We start from the raw sequence: 10,188 nt of genomic DNA, 5'->3' as shown, positions 1-10,188 counted from the left end.
GCTGCTGGTAAAAGAGTAGAACCTCAGAGTAACAAACTGATCAATCAACCCCACACCTCATGTGGAACAGTAAGCATGCCATCAGGCAGCAGACACAAAAAAGCCAATACAGTACAGTACTGAGTTAAACAAACTACTAAAAAAAAGTTTTTAAAAAATTTGACAAGGTAAGGAAACAGTTTCTGTGCTTATTTCATGTAAATTAAGATGGTTAAAAACAGCGTTTTTCTTCTGCATAGTAAAGTTCCAAAGTTCTATTAAGTCAATGATCAGTTGTTACAAACGTTTCAATGAACAACCTCCATTCCCAAGATGTTCGTAACTCTGAGGTTCTACTGTAGTAGCCTTTGTGGCTGGCTTCCCTCCTTGTTCTGCTCTGCAGTGAGACAGGCAACAGAGAGCTGATATGCCAGCAGAGGATCAGCTTTTCAAACATGGAGTGATAGCCTGACTCCATTGAGATCAATGGTAGTTTCCATTGGCTTCAACTGGGCCAGGATTTTACTTAAGCCCTCATATATATGCTTTTGTATGTACAATATCAGTTGCCCAGAATTAAATTCAAGGCATGCTGCAAGCAAAATTTTGCATTCAAGATCAGAAACTAAACTGAGCCTTTTCTGAAAACCTGGTCCTAAATAAAATAAATGGAGACAGAACACTGTAGGATTAAATTCAGAGTAGCAGCCGTGTTAGTCTGTATTCGCAAAAAGAAAAGGAGGACTTGTGGCACCTTAGAGACGACAAATTTATTTGAGCATAAGCTTTTGTGAGCTACAGCTCACTTCACGGATGAAGTGAGCTGTAGCTCACAAAAGCTTATGCTCAGATAAATTTGTTAGTCTCTAAGGTGCCACAAGTACTCCTTGTTCTTTTTGTAGGATTGAAATCATTCTTTAATTTGACTGATGTTGAGAAGTGCTAGTTTTACCTTTGAATTTAAAAAGTGCTTTGAAACCGTAAAATAGCACTGTTCTTACAAGTAACAGAAGGCAGAGTCCTGCAATAGAATCCTACAACTTAAATTAATAGACAACAGCATGATTTTTTAAATCAAGATTGTTTTGAACAGACTACCAGAGAATTAACTGTAAAAGCTCAGTATTTCACAAATTGACTGCTAGACCACACTACATTATACAGCAGTTTTTAGAGGATGCGGTTCGAAAAAGAGAGAAGCTTTCAACTCAAGTCAAAGATTTCCTATGACTTGTCTAAAAGCAAACCGAGTTCTGTTTTTCAGATTACTAAAACATCTAAATAACAGAGAGAAAATTGCTTAAATCATGTTCCTTTCTACGAAAGCCACGGCTCCCCTAGTCACCTGGATTAACCTTTTAATCCTTTTTTTCCCCAAAGTTAACCCATTTGGGTTTCTGGAAGCTGCTTTAAACACAGAGACTACTGGCTCTGATTGTCTTTTCACATCAGTTTATACTAGTGGAAGTCTAGAGACTTCAATGGAATTACTTCTGATTTACACCACTGAGTGAGAGGTCAGTCAAGCCCAGTATATTAATGTCTGATGACAGAGACAAGGTAGGTGAGATAATCTCTTTTTTGGACCAACTTCTGTTGGTGGATGGGACAAGCTTTCGAGCTTCAGAGAGCTCTTCCTCATTTCTGGAGAACGTAACCAGAGCATCTAAGAAATGTATAATGCTATATAATGATGGCATCTACTGTTTACCTGCTTATGGTAAATATTTGGAATTGCAGAAGCTTTGGAGAAGGCTATACCCTAGAATCAGTGTGCTGTATATTTCACTGCCTATTTATGAGCTTGGAGCAGGGCATGAAAAATACACCTGTACACATAGCAGAGAGAAGGAAATTTTCCATGGTAATCGTGAGGGCCATTACTGCAGAACTTAAGCTTTCTTTTAAAAAAGACAACATCAATTTAAGGTTCTATCACTTATCATTGTAGAAATAACATTTCAAATGGAAACTGATGTAGTTCTGGGAGTTGGGGACTTCATACTTATCAGACACCAAGTAATCTGAGGCTAATATGAAGGATGGAGCCCCCATGCTAGCTTCTGGGACAATCCTGCAGCTGGGAGATGGAAGGCGTTTCACCAGGGTTTTGCTCCTGACCTTCACTTCTGCCTCTCTTTCATGTGAGAATTTAAGTGGTTTTGTTTTCTGGCTAGTATCTAGGTGTTTATGAAATAAATACACAAATACATGGCATTTCATGACAATCTTTAGAGTAAGGTCTGTAGAACCCTGTTGATTTTAGCTCTATTAAATTGTGTAGCGTTAATTCACTGTAGACTTGAATTATGTACTCTGGTAGCAATTTATGAAAGTAACTTGCTTATAATAAAGCTAAGAGCCATAACACCAAATAAGTATCAGATGTTTCTTACTGTAATATACATGTATGACAAACATAAATAAATGAAAATCTAACTTCACTACGGGTCTAACTGAATACTCATGAAGTTAACATCAAGAGTCCGTCCATTGACTTATCTTAGAAAATAAAGCTAAAGTTGCAGTCCAGGAGACACCCCTCACCACCTAGATAGGAACTGGGGAAGCCAGTTAAAAAGGAGTACAAACTTTGAGAAGAATTGAGTATTTTGCTACCTGATACTTTTATTTAAAAGATTTTTGTGTAAATATTGCAGCTGATGAAAGAATTTTTTATTCAATGTCAATCTTTGATGAGTGCAACAGACAAAATGAATTGTCAACACCTGGAGGATACTGAGGAGAACTGTCAGCCCTGTCCTGGAGAAAAAGCTTTCTACAGGCATAATGTAAAGGTATTAGACACCCTTTGTGCACATGCCCTGGAGAGCACACACAATGTTCAGGATATTGAGGGTATGATTAAGCTAAATGAATTCAATGCATGGCACCTCTGTACAGAATTATATTTTAATAGGTTTATGATTTGAAAGCATGCATATGTTAAATGGAAGAAAGGATACTACATGTGGAAATAAGAGGACATCTGGTCAAGCTACTCTGCAAACCTAGAATAATTTCCATCCCTTCAGCAAAATCTAGTTGTTTCTGTCCAGTGGTATTTGACACAGCAAATCTGATATACTGAATCACAACCTCCTTCCAGTCTTGCTATTTAGACGTACTTGCTCCAGTCCAAATCCTCAGCTAGTGTAAGTTGATAAAGCTCCATTTACTTCAGGGGAGTTATCCTGGCTTACACCAGTTGAGGAACTGGCCCATTTTACTGTATGAATAGCATTTACTTTGTACACTTGACTTCCCTGTGTGCCTGAGACCTCTTATTTCCCTTATCCGATGGTAATACCTCTCTACACTGGATAGAGGAATCTACAAACTGGTACTGCGTTCATGGCAATGTTTATGCCAAAGATAATGAGCCAATTTTGGAGGAGAGTAAGGGGGTGTAAATTGCATGGTAGAGAATGGCTCTAAGGGAGCTGCAAATGATGTAACTTGTGCCTTTTGTCAGCCTCTTACAGAGAAAATTACACCAATTTAGACTCATTTAGCCTAATACCTTATAGGGAACACCAGAAAGTGCCCCAGTCAAACAGTAGGTTACATTTATTTCAGATAAGGAAACCTAGTTTTATACATTAAATATAGATATGAAAAACACACCCCACCACTTATGAAAATTTAGAACATGGGTGCAGATCTTCAGAGGGTATCAACTGTCATAGTTCCACAGGCTTCAATGGAGCTATGACCATTGACACCAACTGAAGATCTGCCCAACTCTCTTGGCACTCCTACTAACTAATCCAGTACTTAAAATAAACACCACAAGCTAATGAATTGCTCCTATTTTACACTCTGGGGCTAGGTCTTGATCCTGAAGGTATTCGGGACATTGTGGTTACCTTGTAAGGCAATAGGAATAGAGGGTGCTCAGACTCTTGCAGGACAGGCCTCATCCTTCTGCTGGAAGCTATGACAGTACTGCGATGCTCCTCCATCATGGGCTGATTCAGGCAGACTAGTAATGTGTGAATTAACTGTGTTATTTCACTGATTTCTTTGGCATATTTTACTGCAGGGTCCTGATGATTTCCTTGAATTCAGCCATTATTTATGAGATGGTGTAGTATATAATTTAATTAAGATAATTAAAAAAAAATGTAGACTGTCTAGAATGTGCTCAAATTGTACTCCCCCTCCCTCCCCAAACCCATGTAGAACATTTATGCTACCAAAGGGAGCATCAATTCTGCATTTGTGATGTCAAGGAATGTTACAGGAACAGTTTGAACTACAAACTTTATGTAGTGGTAGAATCCACAAGGCCAGGGAATGCTCTAGCTGATCTATTAGGCTTTTTCTCTCTTTCCAATTTCTACTATTTTTATTCTAGACACAAGAAAATAATCACAGGCCAAATCCTCCTTGCATTGCTCATGCAAATAGTTCTAATGAAATCAGTGGGACTAGTCAAGCAAGTAAGACGAGCAGGATTTGGCACTTCCTGGCTAAGTAAGTCAAGGATAAAATAAGAAAAACCAGCACCCCAGAAATGTAACATCTAACAACAATCTTTAAGAGTCTTTATTGTTAACTCAAACCATCTCTGTCACTACCAGCTGAAAACAATAGTTAAAGCAGTTCTGTTGCCACTAACAAATCTTAGGCCCCTATTTTTTAAAATCTTGTCAAAAAATTAGACTCCCCCAAACAAAATGACCTGATTCTATGAACTGCTAAATGCTTAGCCGCTCCCAGTGACTCTAATGTGAGCAGGTAATTCATTTTACATTAAAAGTAGATTCAGGAGCTTAACTTAGGCTCCTATTTTTCAAAGTCTTGGACTTCGATGTGAATCATCAAAAGCAAGGTTATTTTTAAATGTTTTACTCTTTAAATTAAAAGAAAGTACAAGATGTTTAAAAGTTTATCAGTCTGATTCAACCCTATTAAAATTGTGTGTATGTTCTTATTCTTGGAACCAAAACTCAAGATATATATAATAAGGCTCTGTAGTAACAGTCCTACTTCAGCCAAGGCACTCTCCAGTGCTTTGTGGCACCTCTCATTTGTTACAATACAACAAACATACCTATTAAAACCACTGGTACAGCGGCTGTGTGCACACCCTCCCAGTTCAAACATTTTCTCTTGATTGCAGTATGCTAGTAAAGTGATTGCTAGTGAAGTGGATGGCACAGAGTTTTTACAAGGTAGCCAAAGCAAAAGGGCCAGATTCTTGCCTTGGTGTATACACAAGGTCTCTCACTGAAGTGCACAGGAATCATTCACACACATCAGAGGATAGAATTTGACTTTCAAGCCTGATCTACCATTCCTTGCACAACCAAATTCCCATTTCCTTAATGGCAGCTTTAGCTGTATACACAGTTTTGAGGTTTAATTCACATTAGACCTGATTTTGATTTTCTCCCTGTGTTTAAACTGGGGTAACTACTGGTATCGGGTCAGATTCTAGCCCATTGTTTCTTTTTTAAAATAGCATAAAAAGTTACATCAAATTAAATAACTTGGCATTTGTTTCAGCTACTGCATCTGCCTTCAACAAAGCGTTCTACTTTTTAAACAAATTTCATAACTATAAAGCTGGTTAAAAAGAAATCCAAGTCAATTTTTGTAACAAACTAAAAGGCTACATAATAATTAAAAAATAAGGCTGTAACCCAATGAAAAAACTCAAATTCAAGAAACTTACAGTTTTAAAAAAAATCTAAAGAAAATTACTTCTCTAAACGGGTTTATAATGCCAATCTGTGCAAGCAAAATGGACATCTTTGGAGCTATTCTTGTCTTCCAAATAAATAGTGTCCACACTAATCTTTTTAAAGAAGCCCTTTTACCTTACAGTGATGGTACTGGTTTTCTGTTCAATTATAATTTTAGACCTAAAACCTGTGGACATTTAAACACAGGAGGAGTTCTGTTAAACTCAATGAGTGAAATTCTGGCCTCAGTGAAATCAATAGAAGTTTTGCCATTGACTTTAATGGGGCTGGGATTTCACCCAGTGATGTTAAAACATGTGCATAAACTTCCTCAGAATTGGGACCTTAGGTAATTCTCTAAATGTACAACATATCAAGTATGTGCTAAATCCAGGATGGCTTCTTTCTAGTTTACTGTGTAACTATGTAAATTACGTTTACTTAACATTGCAAGGGGATGAAACTTTCTTGCACTCAGATTAAGAACAGTTGTCCAGAACTTGTTAACTTTAACAAAATGGATCTCTGTTTCAGATTCAATTTGCCAAATCCATTTGTACAGTGAAGTTAAGACCACATAAAATATGTGATTATAAAACTACAAACACAACTTTTATCATAGGCAACATATTAACGTTTTAAAAAATATATTTCTATTTGAAAATCTTGGCTACAGCACCCCCAGGAGAGGAATCCAGAGCAGGGGCTGATGAAAATATAACACCGGAACCAAATTCTGCTCAGCCTACGTGTGTGGCTCCTTTTACTTCAGTAGGAGCAGCATGAGAAGATCAAAAGCAGAATCTGGTTCACAAAATTCCTCTCATGTACTTTTTAGCATTTTCTTTTTAATACAAACACAACCAGTAGAGTTCTGAGTGGAGTATGTGTAAATTGAGACAATGCTAATTAAGTGAAGGGAAATCACCTCTCTTCACAAAGCAGTAACAGTTGACAGAGCTATGGATGTCAGTCCTGCAGAATTATCCCTGTGCCTCTTTATTCACACCTGACCATATGCCATTTGCCCGGTGAAGCCAGAATACTTACTGGAATATCACAGTCAAATGACCATCAAACTGTTTTGGAAGAAAGCTCCCATGGTTGAGCAGAAGCAACATTATGAAGTTCAATAGCTGTTATTTTAACTGGGTAAAGGGATTCCCATTCCTAAATGCAATTAGACTAGATTACAGACAATCCATTTGCTAAACTGCCAACTCTCAATTTCAATTTTTTAAAAATGGTTAAAGTCATACAGGGCCAAACTGAGCTCTGCTACATCAGGGTAATCCTCAGGGGCAGTTTCTGCTTCCCTTATTCACATTGAATAGTAACTGATCCTTCGATCCTGCAAGGGGTCAAACACTGTGTCCTTATCCAGTAAAGCATGTATACACCGGCTTACTTTTAAGCATGTGAGCAATCCCATTGTCTTTAACAGATTTCACCTTCAAGTCATGAGGACTACTGCTGTGTTTAAGTTATTTGCAAGATCGAGCCCTACCTCTAGGAGTAGTTCCACCAACATCAATGGGGCTAACGGTGGAGTTTAATTCTATTCAAATTGATTAAGGGAAGCAGAATTAGATCCATAACTTTAGAAATCTTTTAAAACAGCCAAATGATGAGCTCTAAAATTTGAGGTGGAAAGTCACACCCAAACAACAGATATTATGTAATGGCTTCATATGAGGTCTCTTCAACTGCTATACGCACAAGTTTGACACATACCTCTCACATTAAAGTGTCCTTGAAAACAATTATTTTGTTGGCAAACACATCAACAGAACAATTTTATTGCAGTGGGGGGAGAGGGGGGAACCCATGGATGTCAAGACAGCATCAGTTTGAGTTCTCTCCTCCTCCCCATTAACCACTGTTTTTATAACAGCCAATCGTCATGTGAATTTTTGATATGAATCATTTAGGGTGGTGGGTTTTTTGTTTTTTTTTTATGAAAGAGCTTAGTAGCCCACACATATTGCAATACACATGTTCTAGCATAGACAGCACAGTAAATATACTGAGCAGAAATCTGCAGTTTTTGGCATAGACCAAGTTCTTCATGCTGTTTTTCATCTTCTGTATCGTAACTAGCATCACGTTCTATTAACCATCAAAATTATAACGCTCATGATAAACTAATTTTATCCAGCCTGCAGTAGCTGAAGATTTATAAAGGATTCACATACTTGCCAGATCCCCTTCAATGCTAATACAGATTTTACACTTCCATTCCTCAACATCCACCCATCTTCAGAGTTAAATAGATTATTTGCTAGAATACCAAAGCCAGTGAAAATGTAATCCATAGACAGATGTGAAACATCAAGAATGGGCATTTTTTAAAAAGGAGTATCATCTCACCCTTTATCCCATTTTGTGTACACATTAATTTCACACCTTTGGAAAGCACCTCTTCCGTGGCAAGCAAAATATTGATTATTCACATTGGCTTTTTATCACAGTGATCCATTGGGGAAGCAGTCATGTGCTGAACAACAAAGTTTTTCATCCAGGAGATGTGCTTGTTGAATCTTCAAAGAATTTTTCTAGGGTTCTGACTCCTGTTTAAAAGAGAGGGGCACAAAATCAACTAACTGTGTAGTTCTTTATTCTTTTTTAGGTCTGGGGATACTTATTACAGCTTTAACTCATATTTGTTCCTACAAGTATAACTGGATGAACAAATATACCATCCAATTATGGAGTTAGAGGACTGTGCATTTGCAATTACAACTGAAATTTTCCACACCAAATACAGTACCTGAACATTCCCATGCAATATCTAAGGGACCATCATCAACTGGAAGATCACACTTCTGTCTGAAATGGTTACCCACCTTTATTACAAGTAACACCCAAGATCACCATATAACTGCAAGAACCTAGCAACACAATAACATTAATGTTCGGTTACTTTGAATGCTTGCCAGCCTGTCTGGTCAGTTTCAAAGTTTAGTTGACGGCCAGCTGCACTTCTTGCCTCAGGTTTTAAAACTAGGTCATTCACATACTGTTCTGGGGGACTTCACTCTTCTCCAGGCCTGCAACAGGGTGCTTTCCAATAACAGAGCAACGAGCAGCTGCTGTTTCTGATTTGGGGGTCAGAAGGGAAGCTTTTTCCTGGGACTCTGGCTTGAAGGTAGGGAGCAAGGAAAACCAAAGAGGTGGCTGCCAGAGGAATCTCCTTCTGCACTTCCTCACCCCCTGCACAGTGCACAGACTTCAGTAATAACAAGTCTCTAGAAGAAGAAGGGAATCCTTCTTTATGGATATTTATTTTTTCATAGATAGCCCTGGGCCAGGATTTGGCCCCTGATATAGCACTTGTGGCAAAAGGAGAATAAATTCAAAGGATCCAAGGGCGAAAATAAAACTTGCCCAGCTGTTTGGCCCATTGCACAAAGGATCCTCATACAGTGAGACAATGAGATAGTCCAGGATCACAACAGGTAAAGCTGTACTGTATCAGGAATTATATTGTCTACTCAACAGGAGAAGCTAACTGCATCTGACGGTTGCCGTGCATCCTATGCACTTCCTGCTACATACATACTTCCTCCAAGTTTTAATTGTCCCACAAGGAATTGCTACAAGCAAGTGGCTTCACCAACACCCTGAATCAGTTAAGTGATTTTTTTAAACATCTACTGACCAAATGTTGACCATCACTAGCTGTTTTTCCAGACTATTTCCAAAGCAAGACAAAGATGTTTTTGCATCCTTAGCTGCACTTATGTCAATGATTAAGGGCCAAGTTCTGCTGATACACCAGCGTAAATCCTGAACAGCCCCTCTGAAATCAGTGGAGTCACTTTGGATTTACACTGGTGTAACACAGCAGAATTTTGCCCTCAATGTGTAATTGACAGAAGATAATTACAGCTTCTATTATATATCAGAAATTAAAACAGGTAAGATTTTGTTTGGTCTAAAATGCTTTTCTGTTTATTATTCCAATTTCACACAGCTCACTAGTATAATATTGGCAAGGAAAGAGAGAGAGAGGAGCATCAGCATGAACATGCTGACCTCTCTCAACTTCTCTCAAAGCAAATTCAAGCTGAAGATGGCAAGAGGAGTAAAAGGTCTGTAAATGCAATATTCACCTTTGATGCCAACCTAGGTTTCAGCCCTAGAAAGGAGAAGACAGTGTTGCTTTCCTTTGCTTCAAAAAAGCAATCATAATCCTAGAGAAAAGAGAGGAGAAAAGATTGATTAACATTTCAAAAGCTTTTCCACATGATATTTTTATATTTATGCTATCAAAGCTCTGGTTGATATGTAACTATGCTGGGGAAAACAGTCAAACACTTGTGTTCTGCTGTATAAACCTGACAATTATTCTAAATTTAATGAGAATTCCAGACCCAGTGGAAGAGTTCAATTTCTCATTTAGGTTCTCTTTACTAGATATCTGAAGAAAATGGAAAACTAAAGCCTCCAGCATCTGAATGGCCAAATGAATGATCCATCTAGTGCAGTATCCTGCCTCTGACAGTGGACAGTA

The 10,188-nt window shown here is 38.1% G+C and overlaps 1 protein-coding gene across 1 annotated transcript in view; it reads right to left on the bottom strand.

The window, feature by feature from the left end:
- Nucleotides 1-795: 795 nt before the first annotated feature.
- The window catches only part of SH3BGRL2 (SH3 domain binding glutamate rich protein like 2), a 53,753-nt gene continuing 44,360 nt past the window's right edge, over nt 796-10,188 (bottom strand). Inside the window, exons 3-4 of the mRNA XM_037894367.2 lie at nt 9,788-9,868; nt 796-8,242 (exon numbers count right to left, since the gene is read on the bottom strand). Coding sequence (XP_037750295.1) covers nt 8,228-8,242; nt 9,788-9,868 — 96 coding nt within the window. The 3' untranslated portion in view covers nt 796-8,227. The remainder of the gene's footprint in view (nt 8,243-9,787; nt 9,869-10,188) is intronic.

The sequence above is a fragment of the Chelonia mydas genome, chromosome 3, assembly GCF_015237465.2.
Source record: "Chelonia mydas isolate rCheMyd1 chromosome 3, rCheMyd1.pri.v2, whole genome shotgun sequence".
Lineage (NCBI taxonomy): Eukaryota > Metazoa > Chordata > Testudines > Cheloniidae > Chelonia > Chelonia mydas.
This window is presented reverse-complemented; position numbering and strand designations above follow the sequence as displayed.